At 41.1% G+C, this 23983-nt stretch overlaps 2 protein-coding genes across 9 annotated transcripts in view; one reads left to right on the top strand and one right to left on the bottom strand.

Moving 5' to 3' along the window:
* The window catches only part of LOC111250719 (mitoferrin-2-like), a 43599-nt gene that overhangs the window by 2820 nt on the left and 16796 nt on the right, over window positions 1–23983 (bottom strand). For 2 of the 5 annotated variants that reach the window (XM_022806339.2, XM_086989349.1), the window contains exons 4-6: window positions 5679–5903; window positions 5110–5286; window positions 1–3640 (exon numbers count right to left, since the gene is read on the bottom strand). In XM_022806339.2, coding sequence (XP_022662074.1) covers window positions 3602–3640; window positions 5110–5286; window positions 5679–5903 — 441 coding nt within the window. In that variant the 3' untranslated portion in view covers window positions 1–3601. Of the gene's footprint in view, window positions 3644–5109; window positions 5287–5317; window positions 5342–5678; window positions 5904–23983 lie in introns of those variants that run through there. The other 3 variants (XR_015327837.1, XM_022806341.2, XM_086989350.1) reach the window with 3 other exon arrangements.
* LOC111250721 (uncharacterized) lies at window positions 11444–23585 on the top strand. Of its 4 annotated transcripts, XM_086989351.1 has the most exons (3): window positions 11444–11554; window positions 11804–12095; window positions 22272–23585. In XM_086989351.1, exons 2-3 carry the CDS (start codon window positions 12015–12017, stop codon window positions 23016–23018), a joined length of 828 nt encoding a protein of 275 aa, XP_086845477.1. In that variant the 5' UTR covers window positions 11444–11554; window positions 11804–12014; the 3' UTR covers window positions 23019–23585. The 4 variants fall into 4 exon arrangements, with proteins under 4 accessions (XP_086845477.1, XP_086845478.1, XP_022662079.1 ...); XM_086989352.1 differs by lacking the exons at window positions 11444–11554; window positions 11804–12095 and adding an exon at window positions 14210–14942 and having other exon boundaries at window positions 22272–23583; XM_022806344.2 differs by lacking the exons at window positions 11444–11554; window positions 11804–12095 and adding an exon at window positions 20516–22083 and having other exon boundaries at window positions 22272–23582.

Below are 23983 nucleotides of genomic sequence, written 5' to 3'. Positions count from 1 at the left end.
TCACTTCACTTATACTTCGTCGTAGGGTTACTCTTAATAATAACGCATTGGGAAAAAGCCTTATCCATTTATCTTAACTCTTGGGGGTTCTGTCTTCTCTTTCTCAAACCTCATTCGACCTTTCGACATCTTCATGGTTTATCATGGTTGGTGTTCAATCACCTAACACTCGCATTACTTTGTAGTTGCCTGATCTTCTATAATCAATAATTTCCCTCGTTCGTTCGCGTCGCAGAAATGTACATGTTCATCTAATATCCATGCTCATTGAGTTGAATGCAATAATCTGATTATATTAATCAATATATAATTTTTGTTCTCACTGCAAATACGTACGTACTTTCACCGTAGTGGACTCAGCGACATGGAGTCGAAATTTTAGGGAAGATATAATTATAACCTGTGCCGCAATTTACAGCGCCCATGATGTTCCAAGTTATTTTGCGAGCAGTTTCCTCTTCGGAATATAAAACATCTAAAATCACATAGCTACATCTGAACCGCACTGTAGGTTTAACGATAGCTGATCTCAGTTCGGGTTTCTTTACCTCGACCACGTCTGATATGCCTTGGCCCCGCTGGGCCCGAGGCATCCTTCTTCATTCAGCCTAAAGCAGTCACTGGTCATTTTCGAAATACATATGCGTGCGTTAACAATTCGCAATTGCTACAACCATGTGTATGGAAACTCCTGACATGTGTTTCACTTTTTTTTGCGAAAAAACCTTTTGACACGAGTCGTAGGTGATGGGAGCCTACTAGAATCGCGGGGCTACGGCTTAGCACAACAGCTAAATTAATGACATTGGCAAACAGCTGAAGCACAGGTTACGACTTCCCGATGTCCACTACAATCAGCACTTCGCTATTTAATGGGTAGAAATCATTAAGACAATAAAACGTCTCCGTTACAATCGTCGTTGTTGGTTACTGCACTTTTCAAATAAAAGCATGTATTTCCTTCTATTTAGATAGTTGATGTTTATCCCTGCTTTGAATACGGAATCTCAAAAAATGAAAACAATAAAAAATATATAAATTCTTCATACACGTTTTTCTCGTAAAGCAAGGTTCCAATGTTCTCCGTAGGCTTCCATGCTAAGTGGTACTGTTGTCGATTATAGCGCCACCACCTCAATGTTTTGTCGCGGATTGCATAGCTTTAAAGAGGTTATTACCAGCCAATACTTAACAGCTACCTTCATCCACTAAGAATAGATGAAAACCATAGGGACAATAACGTAATTTTAACGAAATAAATATGGTAGCTATGTGACTGTGTCTTCCGCTCGTTGGGCGCCGATCATTTGGCCACTAACAACTGTAAGACTGGCAACGCCTAACGAACATTGTTCTTTTCCTTTCCTCACAAACTCGTTTAACTATTTCTTTAACAACCAAATCCTCAGCCATATTCAATAGACGTAAGCTGTTCAATCATCCTTTCCATCGGTCTCCTACCCCTAAATAACAATAGATATGATTGCGGCCAATGAAGCCAAATGCGGCTAAGCGTCAAAAAATCATTGAATATTTTTCTATCGTATTTTTGAAAGTAGAGTAAATTTAATGTATACGATACCGTAGCCCCATTCCTTTTACCCGTTTCATCGATATAATAATAATAATTATTATTATGACCCATCGTCATCTTGTCTTCTAAATCGTCATCCTTTACCTATCGACATTAGACGAAATCCAAGCGAGTGACCTTCGGCCGATCCGCAAGCATATAACATTCGCTTTTTTTTTTTGTTTTCTCATCCTTTGCTTATTATCGGAAAAACCTGATGCTCTGCTACTATAGCTGTCATCTAATAGCGATCATTTATATATCACCAGCGCGTGTACAAAACCATGAGTGTCGTGTGTATGCATTCGTGCCTGTTAGCGTGCGTGTATATGGGAGCTGCTAGAAGCAGAAAAGTAAACAGACGTGAAGCCATCATTCTAACGATCTTTGCCTACGTAAAATTCATTGCGCTAAATAGAAAAACTCGTCGGGCCGCTCAATTGCTCTCGAGAAAGTGGGTCTCGAAGGCCTCGTAGGTCTAACTACAATACAACGGGTGATCCCGTCATCCGCCGCTGACGAACATCTCGATAGTTTCACGAATGATTCCAAGCCACAATCTCAGTTTATTCGTCGTGATACCTGTTGTGGTCAGACCCTCCTACTTCAGTCTTATCACCCACATTGCCATCATCTTTGTCTAATACCACTTAGTGAAAGCACTTTAATAGTAGCCGGTTCCGTAAGCAAATCTATCGCGGCATATTGAATAGGTATATATTATAGATAGCCCATTCATACATACACGTATATATATATATATAAAAGGCCACATGACTGTTGATACTTTTGCTGTTTCTGCAAACACCTCTTGATGCACTCGAATCCGACTATCGGGATAAATTTCTGCTGCCCGGTATCCTCTGATGATGATCCGTGAGTTCATTTGCTGTCTATATTTTTGTAGATTAGTATGTGCACTGCCATAACGTTCTCAACATGCTATTGACGTATTGGAGTTGATCATTACATCTAAACAGTATCACCTACCTAATAGCGTTCTTTGTCCATCTGTTTTTTTCAAACTTCAAAATATCCACCGCTACTCCCGTTGACAAAAAATCTAACTTGTGCTATCGACTAAAAGACTTCGTCAATCATCGTCTGTTTATCTCCCATTGTTTTTGTCTATGGAGACGACATCGCAGACCAGTCGGCCCGTTTAACGTCATCGCCACAGGAAGCATGCTGTTTCATTACACTATCCTCAGCGTACGAACGGGACAAATACAAAGGTCGCAGTTGATTTTTATTCTCCTTCACACGCTGGTTTTGCTATTATAATTCATCATACCATATATATATATATATATATATATATATATATATACTAACTACCATGTATATATATATATATATATACATGGTAGTTAGTAATATCGCTAGACGACTGATGTTGTCGGGGAACACTCTTCGATTTTCTTCATGCCACGAACGGGCGTGTGATGGTAGGGATATATCAGACGCATTGGAACCTCATCGTTACCCAGGGAAGCTTTTTGCCAGGAGATCATCTCGCCTCATATAAGGTATAGCAACAGAATCAGTACCTTTCTCATTGTTTCTTGGGCTCAGCCTTTCGCACTAACGTACTCACTCATTGCTGGCAGATAAAGATGAGGTCTTCTGGGCATTCTGCCCCGTATCTTTCACGCGCGCACACATACACACTCTCTCTCTCGCTCTCTCTCTCTCTTGCTCCCTGTTTTGCAACTTGTTCCATTTATGTAAACTTCTTCTATATCCGATATACCACCTTTAATCTGATCGTCGGCGTCGTTAATGTTGTTGCTGTGATAGAATCTTGCTCATCACACACGTAGTCGGACGGTCGCCATGCGCTCCGTGTACTGTTGTTGATATTTTTACAATTGATGGGTGGATTTGCTGTATATATCATTTTCCTGATAATGACGACTGTTAAATTTCACGTTGGCCATCTTCCTTTAAGGAACTTGCTTGACGGTCCTGTTTTGGAAACAACATAGGCACACACCAGGTCAAACGGAATACTCCAAGGCGGTTCTCCTACAGACCCACGGCCACGTCCTCCTTACTAGTCTGAAACTACTGTGATAGTTTCAAACAACAGGTGATTATCCCAGAAGAAGACACGCCGAAAAGAAAACAGCAAAAGAAAGAAAACAAGAGCCAAAATGAGTATTGCTTTGTTAAATGAAGTCTTCTATAAGATTTCAACATATGTTAGGCACTCTAACTTAAATCGATTTCGATTATAACAGGTACAGAATACGAGGCAGTGTGTGTGTGAAAGCAGCCAAACGTCTTCAGAATGATGTGATATATGTGGCAAACAGACATCTAGCCTCAAGCGTGTGAATTTTCAAGTTTTGAAGATCAGGAGCTAAAACATGAGTAACCAGAGAAGATCAAGCTAATTCATTTGATAGACGTTCACGCGAAACCAAGTTTACGAAGTATTAGAGAAAGTCCTCTGATTCTGACTGCAAATACAGTGAGCGTACTCGACTTTTACATAAGCGTGCCCTAGCGAGATTACGTAGTCCATACAAGACTATACCTTTACCGATACCAGATATATTTTCTACCGCGTAAAGGAAGATGAACATCATGAAAGCATAAATCATCACAGGTCAATAGTTACGCGCTCTCTTAAAACTATTCTCGTTGAGCTAATATAGATTAGGGCATAGATTTTCCTCCTAATATCATCGTATGCAATTTTACTACCTGTCAAAGCTTGATTTGAGATTTTCCAGCTTATCATTTTTTCGTATTTTACCTAGCGGCCTATTAAAATTAACTAATACACAAACTATATCACATCATAGCCCCATCGCGTATATGCCCTCGCACGTAACAAATGATACTGTGACTAACCTGTGACAGATTCGTGACAAATGACTGAAAAATAGTGACTAGTGCATTAGTTCAATTTTGATTTTTTTAGAAAACATAGATATTTCAAGAATAAATAAAAGGGGATGTGAAGGGGCGGAAATTTCTGTTCATTCACGGCACAATCCTCATAGCCAACATGCACAATTCCCCAATAAAATTAAGGCGTGCATTATTAAAATCTAAATGTAAAAAAGAAAGCAGCAGAATCTTTGCTAGGTTTCCATAGGTACTCAAAAACCTACCATAAACAATGGCTGGTTTGGGGTAGGACTGTAACGTAACAACAATACAATATAGAACAATCGACTTATCCGATTTATGTTACGCAATGCAAGAAAAAGCCGCCTGAAAATATATGAATGTAGTCTCTGTTCCTTATAAACAACAAAATGTGTTGAAAAATTCGCGCGTTATTCGTTGTGGCTGTCATAAGTGTTACTGACGTAACTTGGCTCAAGTTTGCGAAACGCCTAGCAATAAATCGAGACGAGCAGTGGGTGAATTTTATCTTGGAAGCGATGAAGATCGCGCACTCGGGAACAACAGACGACTGACTGTGTTATTACTATTACCTTGTGTTGGGTAAATGGGCATATGGGTAAGATCTGTATTTTTGAGTAACATGCATGTGCACGACGATTCTTGGCACCTACCTCGACCAGCGCTGCTGCTGCAGCGGTTGTAGCAGGTTCCACTCCTGCTTTTACCGTTACAACAGGCATCGAGACAACGTGATGCTTCCGTTCGTAAAGAAGAAATTTGAATAGCTCATATACAGACCACGCAATAGCAGTCGATGGCATCTGATATAATATGCGGGCTTGTACTCCCTGCCGGAGGTTCGATGCATATATGGGGTGCAGCAGAATCCACAAGTTAGCACTGCTATTGTAATATAGTACATAATTCTGTTTAGTATGACAGTTTAAGAGGTGCCTAAAACGTCACCTGCGTTGTTACCATTGCTAGTTGTGCACAACAATGCACCCAGTAATACCCATGTGACCACTATCGCCTTGCCTCATTGTACGCCAGCGAATACCGTTATTATTAGACTAGGTTTAGGCAGCCCAACGATATTAGAAGCTAGGCATCGAATCTTTCCTACGAAACACTAGTTTTAGGTTCTGAACAGAGGTGCATCATCCAATATTACATAGAAACTTAGGTGGATGAGTGCTTCGGCACACAGGTCTCGCTAATCCTTAACCATCGCACTCACCCGGAAGAAGCCGGTAGGCCCACAGCACGTATAGATTGTGAAAGCGGCGTGTAAGAAGCCTCGAATTCGATGCTGATTAGTCGCACGCACGACGCTCTCTTCCTGAGTGTTGAGCAAGGTCTTACATACGTCCAGTGGCGTCGTGGCAGCTGACGCTAAGGCGCCGGCTAGAGCGCCGCTGATCATGTGCGCTGATGGATTATACGTCCGTGTAGGGTTCGTCATCTAAAAATTATCATTAAAATAGTTGCAGTCAGCGGTAATAGGACGAGGTCTCGAATAGCAGATGCTCATCGCTACTCATGGGATTTTTCTATTTAGAACCAGAACTACGAGCCCCAGTTATTCCGTAACCAATGTCTGCTGCTTTCTTTTTAGCCTATTATTTGAAGCATCGAACATAGATTGCGATGGCCAGTATTATTAGTTTAGAACGCTCTCTGGTAAATCATCGTGTCCGTCGTGACGGTCGCCACTATCTAGACCCCAGAAAGCAAATCACAATAGAAAAAAGGCTAGTGGTTCTAGCGATATATATACACATAAACAAAGCATCGTTACCAAATGGCCATTACTAAGTTGATTTGAATCAGCAAAGTGGTCGTCACTACGCGCACGCAACAACAAATGAATTATATATACTTCATAATGGTTTGTGTACGCTCTCTTAAATAATTCGAAATTATCTAGCGTGTCTAACCGCGAATGCAGAGTGATCATGTCAAAGGATTGCGTGAATATTATTTAAGTTCCAGAGATTTATGCATGTAATATTCTGATTAAATAGTAGGCTGTTTTAGAAGGACAGCAGACATTAATTAGGCTAACGTAAGCGGATTACGCTCGAACAAATTCGTAACTATGTTCTTTTTATTTTTTTTTTATTATCAATTCATCTCGACAGCTCTCCTGCGACCCTGGGCCTCCTCTTACTACGTAAATCGATTTACCCTTAAGAAGTGTTTTGTTTATTACAAGCTATATGAAGTAGTTTTATCCAGTCTACCTAGAACTTATAACGCCTCATCTACAATTAAGACCGAAACATATTTCGTTCAGTCATTTGAAAGTAGCTAAATATTTGACTTTTTAACCTCGCCAATGCATGGAGCATTGGTTTCGTCCTCATCGACGGACAACAACCGATAGAATGGTTGTTAATTTTATCTTAGGCCCGAAAATATGATCAATTGGCACATCGACCTTGTCCCGAGAGCTAAGTTCCCGAAGTCTCACACGAGTATCAACGAGGTGTGTCGCTGAAAAGCGCATAGCAGTGACAAAGTCACAATTGTAGATACTACCGAATAAGTATTCCAATTCAAAACAACAGCCATGATGTTAATAGAAACGCGGACTCACGGTACTCTTGCGGCGATATAATGCCAAGAATAGCTAGCCGTAAATCTTTGCACTAGCTACCCTGCGACTGAATGCCCTGAAACCGGCTAAAGTGCCAATGAAGGATTGCAATGGTACGGTTGGAAAGCGGCTTTGTGTCAACAAACTTACAATAAGAAAAAATATAAACATGATCCACTCTCTGCACTCCGTTCTCGTTCCATTGGGCAAAATGATGCCTTCTGTATTGGGTAGTTGGTATATTTCGAGCAATTAACGCACGGGGTTCTCTCGATGATCTGCACCCTATGCGCAACGAATGCCTAGAGAACCCAACTTCAATCTTTCTCACTTTAGATCAGTTTCTTTGATCTAGCACCACATTTGGCAACCGTTCGTTAGCTATTTCAAAGGACATCGTGAATAGGACTATGCCGATGCACACTGCCGACTTGCTATGAACAGGTTCTCATCGTGACGACAGGCAACGCGCAGTAAACCCGCGCAAGGGACTGAGTACATTTATGATTCTACACACAGAACCTTTTTTTTCGAAATTAGGCAACAACACATCACTATGCAGCAGATACTGTCGCTTCGTAGCTCTAGGTAGCGAAACGACTTAGGGACAGAGTTTAGCGATACGTCTGGGTTACAATAGTGTGTCGAGGACTATTTCCTAGTCATCTTCTCTATATGTATAAATAGAGAAAATAAATTTTTCCATTTTAATGCATGCTATTTCGCTCGGTCGGCAGTTAAGGTCTCGAGTTTAAGATTTAACAGTTCGTAAAATACCCGCGCTTCATCTGTAAGGGTCAGTTAGGGAACAACTAGGCTCATCTTCAATTGACCCAAATTATAGCCACTTAACGTGGTGTTCATCAATTAAGTTATTTTCCGTTTGTGTTGTACAGCTTCCCTTTTCGATGTAGTGAAACGTAAGTAAGCGTAGTAAAATAATATAATGCGGTTAGAGATGAAGGGTTATAAACCGCTCTTTAAAGAAACGTCGATTGACTAATCTACAATCAGATGTTTTTTGGGCTTAGAATGGAGACAGTTTACTAGCTGACATAGGCACATGATAACATATAACGACAACAACTATCAGCTGCGAGTAATACACCTGCAGACACCATAGAATTACCAACCCAATGAGTCGTCAATCTGTAAGAGTACACATTAGCGGTACATCCTATAAGTATGCTTCAATGTTACTATTGGTAGAAATAAATTGATCGTTATATGAACTTATTATCTATTAGTTGTGTATATGCGTTTTGAAGATGTATGTACACCAGCGGTGTTGTTATCAATAGTCGCCCATCAACGGTCACTGCACCAACATTTTCACACTGTTAGTACTCGATGCTACCAAATCCAATATGTGCATACAGAAATGCAAATCGCAAAGTTTTCGCGGCTATTCAATTGTAAATTTTGCCCGACGGTCATTATCAACGTGTCCACTTTGTTCAACCCACTTCTGGAACCCAATCGCCGTCATGATGACTGTTCGTAGCTTCGATTCGCGTCTGAATGGTGGATACGTTAGGACACAGCAGGAGCAATATCCAGATCTCAAAAGCGCCTTAGAGCTGTACTCGTTGTACAGAAGAAACTATATTCTGTTCATTTCTCGCGTAAGGTCCCGCGCATGGCAGCTGCAACGATTTGAATAAGAATACTTCTATCGATACCGAGATACGTGGCCTAATCCTGTTAGGATCAATCTGTGCTGATGAGGTGTGCTTGAAGGCAGATAGCTTTTCTGCGTTGTTCTAAACTAGCAGCAAAATTCAGTAGTTGGCAATGTGCTTATCCGTAACGAACATCTAATTCTGACCCGATCAGATCGATCGAAATCAACAACGAACGATAGCCCTGTAGGCGAAATACTATGAACGCGAGGACCGAACCATCATTGGACGTCATTCATGGCAAACAATTAACAACGTCAGCAGTGTACCACTATGAATACATGGCTTCGTACTTCGCCTTTACAAATATTAACTGGGGGCAAGGAAACTCATGTGTTGGTCACTATAACTAAACGAACACTCCAGAGCAGTCGTTCTGCTCGTGCTTCTGTCGTTGGATACGTCATCTATTATTACGGCTGTTTCTAAACGCTACCTTTACAATCACCAATTTAAAAAAGAAGAAAAAAAAAACGCGAAGCTATAACAAATAGCGCTAAGATCAGTTTAATGGGTCAGTACGCATGAGTGAGCTGTAACACGACGACGTACAATAGCCGGTGTAGGTCGGTCACGCCAATATATACCGCTTCGTAAAATTGCTCGCGATGAAGTATAGCGAACGAAATGCTTCAGACAAGGTGGCCACAACGGAGAAAGCAGTTTATTATAGAATAAGTTACCATTGAAGTAGATGGAAAGGAGGCTTCGATCTAGGTAGATTTCCGGACAAGGAATAGTGAATCGATGAATGACCAGTCACCATGGCTGTCGCAGCTCATTGTCAGCCACAAGGTGTTTCTAAACATTTTAGAATTAGCACTATCAGCGATCAAATTATCGCTAGAGGTTCGGTCCGATAGGTACCTGCATGAACATATGTAAGATGGCCCCCAGAAGAAAACCGCCACCTTGTACGTCGTAGTGGGACTAGGTTCACCAAGAAGGATCGTCGCTCGTACATTAAATCCCATGTTTAAAATGAATCTAAGTTGCTCGGGACACTGCCTCACGTGTTCAACAGGTGAAAAGCAGAAAGAATTAAATCACGAATATGCTCGTTAGTGGCCTGATTTTTTTAAGCTGTCATGTTTCCCGCCAAAAAAAAGCTTTAGGACCATATGCATTAATTGATGCTTTATTCACGAGTAGAGGAATTAGCAAGTTTCGAATATAAGGCAGTAATTAATGCCGGCCAAGTGCTTTTGACAAACAGATGTCGCAGCTTCTCGTCATAAACGAAGTGTAGATGTACGTATTGTATCTCCCACCTCAGAGCGAAGTTATCGTTCGTTAGCTCTCTGAACTGACCCCTCGCGTACATGTACTCGTCCTTTTTATGCTCGTCGAGATCATGGTTCATACGCCCCTTATGAATCTTAATTGTAAAATAGTTCGCTATGAGACTGCGGCCATGCCGCTATAAATGTTCTAAATAATCCAATGAAACCAGAAGAATTATTATACTGTCAGCTATATTAGTTGGTAAGCGTATTTATTTAGCGTCTGTTAAACGGGATCATTAGGGTAATCGTGGCCTAGAAGCCGATGTTTCAAGCAGAAGTACGAGCCTGAATGGTTCAAGACATAGCAATCTAAAGAACGGTTAAGGCTGTCCTGGCAACACGTATTAAATGCAGATAAAGGCGATTGTGACCCTAACGTGCTGCGCAGTAATATTTAGATAGGTTACCCTGCGTAATCAGCACTATCGGCGTGATAACAGGAATAGATCAACTTGCAGAGTACGTCTATGCAAGAAACCTATATGATGACCTAGCTCCACACATGGACTATCATCGTAGCAACTGGTTTTATCATTACCATTTTGGTAGCCCGGTGCACCACAGTGGCTCTGGGCAATTCTCCCGAATGCCTATAATAACTATGAATATTTAAGCCTTAGGGGCACTTCCGCTGGCCCTGAATAGGAGCTGCTCATAATTGCCAAACGTAAATTCTCCGAGCAGTTCATCAATAAACATGGTCCCTTTTCTGACCAATGTAGATCTTCCAGAAAAGGTTGCAACACCGAATTTAAGCACATGTCTAACTTGGAACAGCTTGTTTAATTGGTATAGTTTTTATAACAAAAAAATACTTTACTTCTAGATTTCAAAAAAATTATTGATTTTTTCGTTAAGAGAAGCTTTTTTCATATACGAAAACATGACTCAAGATCATAGCAGGATCGTTTGTTAGAAAACGTGATTACCTAAATACATCAGTAACTTGCGCCAAGTTGCTTACGCTCACTAGGGTTAGTTCTGGAACTTGCTGCATTAGGACCAGTAATTTATGCTTGAAAAGGATGGCCACGATGCGCTAAACAAACAAGGAACCGATCAAGGATTTGCAAAATAGATTTTGGATAACAGCTGTAAATATATATACACTTAATTTACGATCACAATGATCATAGCTGAATGTTTAAGCGGTAACCATAATGCTCATAATACAAACTGCATCGAAAACACCTCCATACTGCGTAGTCTCGTCGCAAGGCTACAATGAAAATAGAAATTCGCGAATTTTTACAGTTAAAGCGAATCTTTGGTTCAGTTGAATCATATCCTACTACTTACATAAGTACCTGAAAAAAATGTATGTTAAGGATATTCTGAATTCATCGCCAGAAGAACTTACAGCCGGTCGTGACAATTTTACTGAACTTTCGTTAGATGAAAGCCCTACAGAAAATTCCACACCATTACTTGTTGAGAACGAAGGACTCCTAAGGATAAAGCGATTCAGAATCAGAAGGCGGAGTCACAGAATCGCGATGGGTGTCAAGGTGCTCGATATGAAAGAAATTGTACCTGTTCGATAATGGTAATACGCGATTGCTACTGACTATTGTAATTGAGTCGCACCGCAAGCTTCATTCATTATTATTATATTATACGCAGACACACGTATGAATAGGCAAGTAGCCAGCATTAGGATAACCCCGTGCGTCCGGCCAAGGTATTTTTATTCGACAGATTCTGAGCAGGAATTGAGAGCTGTAGTGTGGCAATGACAGTTAGCAGAGGTAGAATAGAGGCTATAAACATCTGCACCGATAACGCTTTCCCGCAGGACATGGTGTACGCAAGTCGATCTATTCAGACCGGATACGCCCGCGGCGTACGCGGCTAGTTCAGAAAATGTTCGCTCGGACAGAACCCGTACGAACGCGTAGCAGCTGCACAGCAGACGATCATTAGATACGGACAACAACAGTCATACAGCCGGCCGTATTTAACAGTTGAGGTTGCTACTAATTTCTATCGCTGACAGCTGGAGGCGAATGCGACAGCAACGCCACCACCACCACCACCACCATCATCATCATTGTTATTATTATCATCATCATACTAGCGACCAAAAGGTGCGTGAACCGACAATTTTGTGTTGTACTTCATTCCATTTTGAACCAGAAGACACGAAGATGCACACATAACTAGATATAGAATGGTTTATAGGGACTCGATGCTAGCCCGACTCAATACTGCGGCCACAAAGCCACTATTTGTTCCTAAAGGCAACAGCAATAGCGGTATTCTGTTCCATTGCTTAAGCAGACGGAAGTGTTATGTCAGGGGTGCTATGACCAATTGTTATGATTAGGTAACAGGGTGTCGACAGATACGTATTCATAAAATATATAATGCATAAAGCCTGCAACGAGTCTTCTCAGTTTTCCCAGTGGTCTACTAGAGACGGTCTACCCCTTTTCTGATGGTATTTTGAGGTAGATATAATGGCAAATATTCGAAGAGATGGCCTGTGGCCCTACATGAATAGGCAAACTTGGATTTGATGCTGACTGCACGACGGAGTGAATAGAGGAATCTTTCGATTCTGAAATAGAGCCACAATGGAAAGTGCTACGAGAGCTATAATTTAAATGAAAATTTCATATATTTTCTGGGTACTTAAATTTGTGTAGTAGAAATGCTATATTGAACCCGATAGTTATAATGTAACTAGCCAGTAATTAACTTCATAACGATGTTACCAACAAAGCTACGTACCACACAACTATAGATAACCATCTTGTCAAAATTCCAAAAATTTCGCATGTAAAATGTTTACTTGATTGGCTTCCTCGAACAAACGTGGATGAGGTCAGCAAGTACGATATGAATATTAGCAGGTTTTTCTGCTTTTCAGTGGATTTTTTGTGTTTAGCCGCTGTGCTCTCGTCGTTGACGGATGCGAGGCGATCTGGAGTAGTCAGTAAAACGTTGGATCAGCCAGTGACCCCCGTTAGAATTTGCAGATGTAACGCTTGTTCTACGTGCTCATCATCGGATGTTCTATAAACCCCATAAGTGAACATGGTTTTGTATAATCGAATAGTTACTGTTTCACATTCTACCCGCTCCAGACGCGAAACTTCACATGCGAAACTTTTGGAATTTATCAAGAGAGACAATAACATGACAAACAAGTGTCGTAACCTCACCTATGGATGACTTCACTGGATTTCAATACAAAAACTTATACTAATACAATAATCGGCGGTCCGCAATAGTCGTATAATCCATAAAATCTTCATATATCATACAGCGCACGCAATACTACAAATAAATCGTTAAATATGGTGGTCGAAGGAATCCCTCATTTTGAGGCAATAGGCCTATTGTCTAGAGAAGAAAGCTGCTGAGTTCCTGGTCTATTCCTGTTGAAATACCAAATCATCGTCTAATTTATTCAAGTGTATGTTTTACTTTTAATAGGCAGCTGCTTCTATGTAACATAGTACTGCGATGAACCCGGCCACAACAAGCAAACATACCGGACTGACAGAGTCGACATTTTCTGTCGTCATTTCAATAGTGATGTATAAATGTATACATCCATGCAGAAACGTAAATCTGTTGCAGTTCTGCATTAATCAAAGCGCTTCATACTTCTCCCCTGTCCTCCCAACGCGTCCACATTACTACCAAACAGTCCTCGCAGCGTCAAGAATATTTTCCAATTATAAGAATGCTATAATCCATCATTACATATGTATAATTTCACAATGTAAGGCATTGCTCTATCTTAGAATTGTACATACTTATTCCTACATTTGAAACATTTTGCCTCGAAAATCAACAGGACCCGTTTTTATAATCGAGTCTTCAATACGTGGTAACTGAGCACCATAAGCAGAACTGATTGCCAATGAAATGCCATCGTGCGCAACCACAGCAAAAGTTGTTTTCGTGGAAGAAAATTGCCGCTATTCTGAAATGGATAGTGGTTATGGGCAAAAAAATGGGTCCGACGGTTAATTCAATTTTAGACTCAAGAAGACCGCACAAGACATCGCTAGCATTACGATAATATTCATTTAATACTTACTAAACGCAAGATAAGCCCGAACGAGCGCTGCTACATCGCTGACCACCGATATAGTCAGTCGTACATATAGGATGCTTAGTTTTTATTATATTTAGCTACTTATTTACGGAGTGACAGCTAAGCTTCGTTTGTTACATGCTAACCTTGTACGATACGAAAGGAGCTCAAGTTGAATGTTAAAATTGTATGTACTTTGAGTATGGTGACATGGAGTTCTCGAGAGCAGTTGCTCCTGCTAAACTATTTACTGTTGGAGCAATGGTCTGATAGAATCGCTTGCGCTACGTACTAATATATATATATATATATACATATATATATATATTTAGTTCAAGTTGTAGTGGCTCTTCCTAATCACCAAGATGCGGAAGTTCATACGGTAACACCAGAGGATTTGTGCGAATCACGTGCGAGCAACGAGTGCGATTTGGATCGTCCTTGTCGAAGATTTATTGCTGCTTTTACTGCAGACATTAATGTCTCTTGTCAACCGGCTGCCTGTTATGTTTATACTACTTTTGTATCGCGTACATGTGCGGTACTAATAACTCGGGACGATAATATATTCTGTGCCGGTCGCGTAAACAAACAACGATACTAGGCCATGTAATCGAACCGGACAGTTTCAAATCTTCCTGAGCTTCATATAGGGCAGCCGACGACAGTATTCTCTGAAGTACAATTACGAAAATCAATCTTTGTAGTAACTCACTCCTGAAATCTCTATTATATGATACCAATGACCATCGACTGCTGTCTCGCAGAAAGAAGCGAACAAGGCCAATGGACTCTGTCTCTGTCTGCTCCGCCCTTCGCCACCATGAGACGCGTGGTACTGCAAACGAACAGTGGTTTTCCTTAGAGCAAAAAGGACCGTAAGGTAATTGCGTATACACACATCATCGAAGTTTTGCAACATCTAAAATGCGACATTACTACCACTAGCCTGTAGCATTTACAGCACCATCTGACAGCTGGTGTCGATATCGTTACTGCCTTAGCCGATGTTTAACTGTACACAGATAAAAACACGAAAAAGAGACGAAAACATTGCATCTAATAAGAGATTGAGCTGGATTGGTCACTTGCTTCAAGTGAGCGTTCATAAGGGACTGACTGTGCGGATAGCTGCGTCTGCTTTGACGGAACTACGGAAACTCCGTTCCTTTGCTTCATGCCACTGCTTAGTTAGATCGATGTAAAAAGCCGTGAAATATCCCACAACACTGCGTTTCTGCGATGCGGCCTTCGACGCGACGTTGACCGTGAGCCTCCCTTTAAAACGCTTTATTTATAAACCGCTCTATTTCAGGCTTCAGCAAGCACGTGCTGTGCACAATCTATTGGACGGTACATTGTATTTGCGTTGTTTTGCGCGTAAACAACGTGCAATACGACCTTTGCACGACGTCATTAGTCGATATTGAGGCGGGATCGACACTTTGGCAGACAATTATTCTGACCGGGGTTGCATTATGAACTGGATTTATCAACGTGATAAATGTTAATCTCATCATAGTAGCACTCGCCTGTCAAGTCACCGATGAACAATATGATGACAAAAACAGAAACGCTGTTATTATTGTATCCGGTTGGCTTTTCCGTTTGTACGAAGCTCGTTGAACCAAAGTAAGGTGACTTAAAGTAAGGAAAACTTAGAAAGTTTTCCAACTTGCTATCCACATCATCCGTGCCGATTTCCGTCACAGTCAAACATGGGGCCTACTGACAGCTTGTCCAAAGCCAATTTTTTTGCTCTGTTACAACGATTCCACGCTGTTGTATTCAGCGTTTGCTCTAATTTGGTACGTCCTGTATATAAAACAGCGTCAGCATCGATAGTTAAATGGATGAAAATATACAGTATGCTTAAATATTGATAACATGTCAGCGTAGCCCGTCGATCGAAACCCGACCGAAAAACGGCGGCGTGACCTGGACTATTGGGTTAGATAACACTTGAAAAAGCTGTTAAATTCAAGGTTAACTGGCTTCATGGATTTCTCTATTGGAATAATATAATAAACAATCATTTCGTTCCAATAAAAGCCTTCACTAGCAATGTAAGTGCTATGATGACCGCTAAACTTAACTTTAATTCGTATATTTGACATGACATGAGCCATATTAGCTTTGTATTCTATAATACATACCATTTTTTTCTTGCACGCTGAAGTGCTTAATTCATTTGCCAAATATAGATGCATACCCAGTCGCGATGAACTTTGCCAGAAATTATATGACGACGGAGCAATTTTGACTGAGCTTAACATCGGGAGTAACTTGAGCATCATCACATGTGCGCGAAATAACTTGACAAATAAATTACTAACAGCGTAAAACTATGTATTGATTGTACATTGTATCATAATATGTCACCAGAGTCAGTAGACGGGCATGTTTCCATTGCCTTATCGTTCGGGTAGATAACGCTGAAGGGGCATAGAACATGCCTGCTGATGATATATACGGGTTGCATGTCCTGAGTGTTATGTTAATAGCTTAGACGATATTACCCCTTTGTCACAACAACAACAACAACAACATATTGTCATTCGTCACTTACGCTATATAATGTAACTCTTCGAGTGAGCAGACAACTAGAGCATTGTACCTGCTGCAACGGTTATTCATAATAACCTTATACTTTTTAACTTTATTAACTGCAATTGCTTCTAACTAAGCAAATGTTCTATTATGACACAAAGTACATGTTTGTGTCCAAGTAAAGTGCTTCAATATTTCGGTTTTCTAACGTCTAACCCTTAGCAATAGAAATGACAATACTGTTTTGTTTTCTTTCATTCTCCATCAACCCAATGAAGTTGAATGTGCAGCCCACTGATGATTCAATCTGCGATAATAAGATTGACAGAAAAGCCCCATGCACGTAGCTGGATATTCTACTTAGTTAACAGTATACTCAGCGTTACGACGAATTCGGTGATAGCTGCTGTTAAGCGTCATCATGGCCTGGTGCGAACAACAAAATATAGGCTTCTATGATGTGTCGGAATGATTTTATGGTGATCCCTTACAATAAACAATAACTAGCATTACCATCGTTTTACCTCCAAGCATGGGGGCAAAGCATGCACGGATTTTTCCTTTCGTCATGCTTTGAATCCGTTTTCATATTAATCATGCAGAACTCCAAAAACAATAATTCGGTTAGTAACAGCTGTATAAACAGCGTTCAGCGGCATATAAACAAGTGTTTTCGGCGAACGCGATCGAGTACCTATTTCCCCTATTGGAAACGTACGTGCACAATCATTGCAAAAGTCACTGGCGTTTACTGGCGGTAAATGTGGACCAGTTGTTTTCGAGGCAACGCCGACGATATATGTAAAAATCTTGAAGATCTATCTAATTCACTATACGATTATTCAGCTTTACATAGCCAATCCTGAAAAAAACATTTCAATTGATCAGTGACCGGCAACATTCGTTTCGCTGCCGACTGAACGATGTCGCTCGGCACGCCACCTTTGATTCAGGACGTAGAGCTGACGGTTAGTGCAGAGGCGTTATTTGCTATCGGAAGTACGAAAAAGATTTCCTTGACAATGATAGTAATTATATGTATCCAAAAACCCTACAATACTAGCAAATATAAACAAAAAGTAAAAAACCGCCAATTATTTCCTACGAAGATCATCCGTATACCTAGCGATTTGCTATCACCTCTGATGTGTCGTAAGTTGTGCGACATATTCATTATCTGAGTATTTACTCGATGTTTACTACTCAGTAGCGAAGTATTTCCACAGAAAAAATTTCTCGTACACCTGCAATTTTTCCTTTAACAAAAAAAGAATCACGAAATTGATTGGTGTTTTCAAAAGTAAACAGATGACGTTGATTCGCCATTTGACGATGGTATTTAATAAGAGCAATCCGAGGTTGCTGTTATTGCACTTATTATTATCATCCTGTGATGTCCAAACATTGATATCAAACGATGTTTTATAAAATAAACGGATACCCCACAAACTATTTCACCACCGCGAAAAAACACCACGTCTTCAACCGGACCACCGAAAACAGAAACGAGAAAGACATTCATACAGCGCCAGCAGACACAATATTCCCATTCAGATTTACCTTTTTAGACGAGATACTTCGGAAGATTTCAGATTTAAATTCTGTAAGTTATGTGACTTCCCAATGCCGTTTGTATTGAACGTTCCGTAGCTCTGCTGGGTACAGTCGCTTGAAAGAATTAACATATTTTGTATAGAACATACTTATTACAGATAGATTTATGTTCATTCCACATCGATATTGGAACCGCTATATCCATCTCGTTTTTTAAACTAATCGCACGAATTTAGGTACCAAGAGAAGGCTTTTATTGCTCGGTTCACGGCAGTCAAAAGACGCGGGGCAGCAATTCATCCTGAAGAAATACAAACAGGTCATCGCTTTCTGTGATACAGTGGGTCTACTAGCCATTGAATCGTACGCGTGCAGTATTAGCAGCATACGGGCGAAACGATATCGTTATAGCCGTGCCAAGATCTCTCTGACTGGTAAAACTAATCAAAGAAATCAATCATTTTTTGTTTCGTCCGAGGACAATATCCGTGTAAAAGGAAACAACCAAACATTCCGGAGACAATCGATGCGACATACCAATAGACACCGTCTAGTCAGAGTGACAGGATCTGCGGTGCCGCTTCGCTCGATAAATCCGCTAAATTAATCAATCACTTATGTCAGGATAATTGAGATGCAGTACTCCCCCCCCCCTCCAGTACTTCCGAGGCAATCTAGTTTCGACTTTTGCCAGCGAGTAATAATAGCATAGTACGTTGATTGAATATCAAGCTGAAAACAATGTTTGCAGAAGTCGAACTGATCTATGTTATAACGTAATGTTTATTTAGCAAATACTGATTAGGCCGCTGCGTTAGTTACGCTTCGCTATTTAATAATGCCAGTCCTAATCAGCCCTACTCCTCTGAGTGATTCATTCAACAACCATCAAAGCATCAGGTAATCGTCAAAATTACACTTGGCCAAGTTTAAGCGGGGCCCTCGCCCCGCTTAAAGTTGACGTGTCGTTGAAAAGCGATAGCCAATATGAGTAAGCAGTAAGTACCATGTTCTTGACCAGCCACTAAAAGTCGGCGATTTCCGTCCGATTTCATCAAAGATTCGCGTGTACACGTGAATGTTACAGCACTCTTGTGCCCTGAAAAAGGATCGGTGGGGGCAAGTAGGTTTTTTTGATCGTACCAGATTCAAATTGAAGATCGCATTTGGTTAAACAGAATCATGGTAAATCATCGATAAGTTTATTCTTCAAGTTAACGAATGCGACACACAATAATGATAAACTGCAGCTTTTGTGTGTTCATTGTTTGCTAAAGCTGGAATAAGCGATCCACTTCAGCATAATATAAGGTAGTGTTTTTCGTCTACGATAGCTCGTTCGGATTTTAGAGAAGCTTCTTGAATTGAGTGCTCGTCGGTTAGTGTAAAACGAAAACAAGGCTCCTGACAGAATCTTTGAATCGATTATTAGGAACCGTGTTCTATTTTCAAATCGTCTCGAGATCACCAATTTTCAGTGAGTCTTGTTCGAGTTAACTAGGATTTTTGCATCAGACATATGAAACAGCCACATGAACAGCTTATGACTATAATACCACTACCTTACCTTAATATTTTTTATTATCCGAACTATAAATGCCCGATTTTTGTCAACTGTGAGATTTGAACAGCGCGCCTGTTAGCTACGCTGACTATCTTAACACATTCAAACAGCCGTCCATTAGTCATCCAGATAAAGCCGCTGTATAACCGGTATCGTTTGAAATGTCCATTGCCGGTCGAGAAATAAAACAAACTCCTCAATTTCCAGCCGCTTAAAAGAAGCACAATTGTGCTCCTGGACATTCTATCAAATGGTACGCTCAAGCACATTGAAGTGCAACTTCTTTATAATTTGAAATCATTTACTTACGGCCCCAATAGAGGTAGCCTAACCCTTCGGGCCAAATGTACTGCTGATTACCTATTTGTATAATAAAATTTGAAGACATCACACGAAAATAATGTTCATCTCTCCGTGGCATCAACTAGTACCGCCTAGCGCAGACTGCCGAACTTCCCGCTTCCAGGCACACTTCTGTGCAAATAGTTTTTAAGTAAATGATCGCCTCCAGGCATATGGTTTTAACATTGTTCCGATGTCCTGTCTCCGCTCATAACCTATACTGACAAGCAATTAGTTAATATATTTACAGACGATACTGTTATTCGGTAAGTGACAGTAAACAAGCTAGCTTCATTTCTCGATGAGAAACAGTGGAGTCAAGTGTGCTGCAAGTGTGCGTACAAAAAAACCTAAACTTCTGCCTAATAGTGACTCTTCTTGAAACTAGCAGAACCTTCGAATGTCACCGAGTCATCAGTGTCAATACGCTTAGAGATAATTATACAAGCTCATGTGTACTTTGTACATCTAAAAACAGTGCTCTATTCTACAACTGCTCTTGAAGACACTCGGTCAGAAATTGTAGATATTCTGATAGAAAAAATTTGGCTGTAGGAAGCTGTGCGCTTTAAACGATAACCCACCCATATCACAGAAACCGATACGACATTAGCCATAGTATGAGTCTCAATCGGTACTCTCTCTTCGTCAGCTATGAAAATATCACGCTCTATGCACCTTATATCTTTTTGAACATAACTAAACTCTTCATGAACATCAACAAAGCCAGAAAGTGTCAAACATTGCCAATACTCAATTGGCTATTAAATGAGTAATGGTTTCTCCTAGCGTCAAATGCCACTCTATTTTTTGTCCCTGCACTACAATAAGTCCGCCCATAGATGCATCTGTCCGTCTATTTTCGCTTTCTTCGTCTTTTTCCGCTGATGCCGAAGAGGCGTGGCAAAAACACCAACATTATTATAAGCAGGAGCGCCGCCACAATCGTCCTGATGTCCAGAAACATTGTGGTCCGCTTAAAAAGGGAGCATCGCCCCCTCATCCGCCGCTATCGCAAGGCCACGACTCGCCAGTACACCAGCATAAAAATCCGTTCGTCCGTTCGTACTGGCTTCCCTATAACAACTATAACGTTAGGGGCGGCACTCACTTCGACGGCGGCTTCAACAATGCAACAGTGCTGGTACACCAGTGCCCCATGCCCAATTGCTTCCGTGGGGTCGAGGGGGCGAACGTCTGTTATTGCTGCTATTAGCTGCTAAGGACCTAGGGGCAGGCGGCAGTGGTACTTGACGGTGCTATTAATGTGCGAAAGAGCGGCGCGGGTGGGGACTGCGAAGTGAGGGCCCGTTTATAATAAACAGCTCAACAACCGACGCTCAAATTGCGGCGCCAAAGTACCTGGCGACCACTGCATAGCGAGCGCGACCACTGATAATAGTACTAATTCTATTGGCATCTCCGTTCGACAAGACAAAAACGTAACAGCACACAAGAACGACGCAACTTCACGTGCACCAACGACGCATAGGATACAAGTTAATATATATATATATATATATATTGCGAACAGTGTCTAAGGATGCGACACGTGCCTCAGAGCGGTGCTTAAGGGAGTTTCTTTAATGTCTGAACATAATTTCTTCTGAGGACACTGGTTTTCCCAGAGCGGTTTTCGTTTGTTACAACTTTTGATGTGTCAAAGTTTGTTCGGAGTAAAGCGGAGGATACATCTGCTATTGCTGCACCGACGATCAGGATCGAAAAAATAATAAAAGCTAAAACTTTGTTATTCAAAATGTTCAGCAAGGTGTGTGTGTCCTGCTAAGGCATAGACCGATCATGGTACCCTGGTGCGATGAAACACCCTGTGGATCTAGTGATTTTTGATAGTGTAACATACAAATATGGTTTTAGGAATGACCAAGATGTGCTGACGTAACGCATGTTTCATTGAACACATTCCAGCCGCCACTGACAGAGAAGCCAAACATAATGATTTTGTGCCTATTTGGATACACACTTCGCGCAATCGACAGCGTTGTTTCAAACTGTAAAAAAAGTTGCTTTAAAAAAGTAGAACTTAGGAATATATTTTCATGTCTTTTTTTGCTTACTGACCAGATAACTGTCCTAATAATTTTGATGATTAGTAACTTGGCACTTCTCGCCTTTTCACCGGTGTGTCTTTTGAGTGATATTGTCTTCTGTGTTCTTGGTGTTTTCATTCGATTATTGCAGATGCTGTTTCCGTGCGCACTTGCATTCATAGCGGTCGAAGCCCGGTTCCCGGTGCCAACCAGACTGCGATACGGCCCCACAGTTCCCATCGCCAAAGCTGCCGCGGAAGCTGCTCTTGGCTATGCCTGCTCGGTTCCAATAGCTAACGTTGCCCCCGCACCATTAGCGTTTGGTGCTCGTATCTCCCATTTGGCTCCACTGGCTCTTAGCGCCTCGACACCGATTCGAGCGGCAGCTTACACCGCTTATCCTGCCGCAGTGGCCGCTATACCAGTAAGTCAAGTGACTGCCCCCACGATGCTTGCCGCACCAACTGTGCCCAGTTATGCCCAGTCGGTCATTTATGCTAAGGCTCGTGTTCCTGTATCTGTCTACCAGTCAGCCTCCCCTCTTGCCGCGACGGCATTTACCGCCTCTATCGCTGAACAGGCCCCAGTTACCGCTACGCCCAAGGTAACTGTTATACCTTCCGAGTCTATCCACGTCTCCCAAGCCTATTCCTTTGGATATCAGTCAGTTGACAAGTACGGCAATCGTCAATCCAGACAGGAACAAAGTGACGTGAACAATTTCAAGAAGGGGTCTTACTCATACACTGACGCACATGGGATCTCGCGTCGCGTCGATTACATCGCTGACGTCGCCGGCTTCCGCGCCACAGTTGCTACAAATGAACCCGGCACCGCTCCTTCAGCACCTGCCGCCGCCCTTTATAATGACTCCATACACGCAAAAGCCGCCGCGTAAGTTCAGCTGACCTAAGTTCCAGCCAGTGTTTGACTCCTATGTACTCCTCCACGCGTCATACAAATAGATGCCAAATGTACACATGCCCATATATAAACACAAATAAACTGTTTATAATATTGATTGTGATTATAAAAGGCAGAGGGATAGGTATAGAAATATGCATACACACGTTCGAAAATGGCGATGAGCTGAGAGACTAAGAGAGATACCATCTGAAATATAAATTAAGATAACTGCCACTTATGTACATATACCTAATAAAAATATAGGTACATAGAGATCCAAGGCGCCGCTTAAATAATGGAACTTTTTTTTATAATGGACAGCATGACTATAAGTGAACCTGCAATATTAAACTCATAATATTGTGATGCGAGTATTAATAATGTATTCAATTACTTTAGGTAGGCAACTTTAGGTAGGAAGACGAATCAAAAGTGATAAAAAAAAAAAAAAAAAAAATAGATCTTTTCACCGAGTAGATTCTTTACGGGAAGTTTCGTCTCGTACGACTAATTGCTAACATTTTGTGAATTGGCTTACATGATTATCATCATATGCCGAGAGTATAATGTAAGTTCAGTAGACGTACGTCCCCACTAACGTAAAACTGATATAAGGAAAAGGTCAAAACTCAGGTGCTGATCATCAAATGTCATTTTGACTATCCAACGATTAGAAGAGGCAAACACTAACTAACATTTGCCACCCTCCAAGCCAATAAAACAGTCATGGATTGCCTTGACCAAATTCCCATTAAAGAGGTCTCAAGAAACTTCCGAATATATGATTGTGCAGTGAGCAATCAAGTGTCACTTTGTGGCTGGAGTAATATAGGTTACCCGTACCACAGAACTGAATAAGGCAAATAAATTGTTTAGCTGAACCAACTGAATCTGAATAGGTCTTTGTACGATGTTATGACTAAACGGATTACTTAGCCCAGGTCCAGATCAACTTCA

This window comes from Varroa destructor, unplaced genomic scaffold (assembly GCF_002443255.2).
Source record: "Varroa destructor unplaced genomic scaffold, Vdes_3.0 BEIS01000005.1, whole genome shotgun sequence".
NCBI classification, from domain to species: domain Eukaryota; kingdom Metazoa; phylum Arthropoda; class Arachnida; order Mesostigmata; family Varroidae; genus Varroa; species Varroa destructor.
The sequence above is the reverse complement of the archived record's forward strand: the minus strand, read 5'-3'. Positions and strand labels throughout refer to the sequence as shown.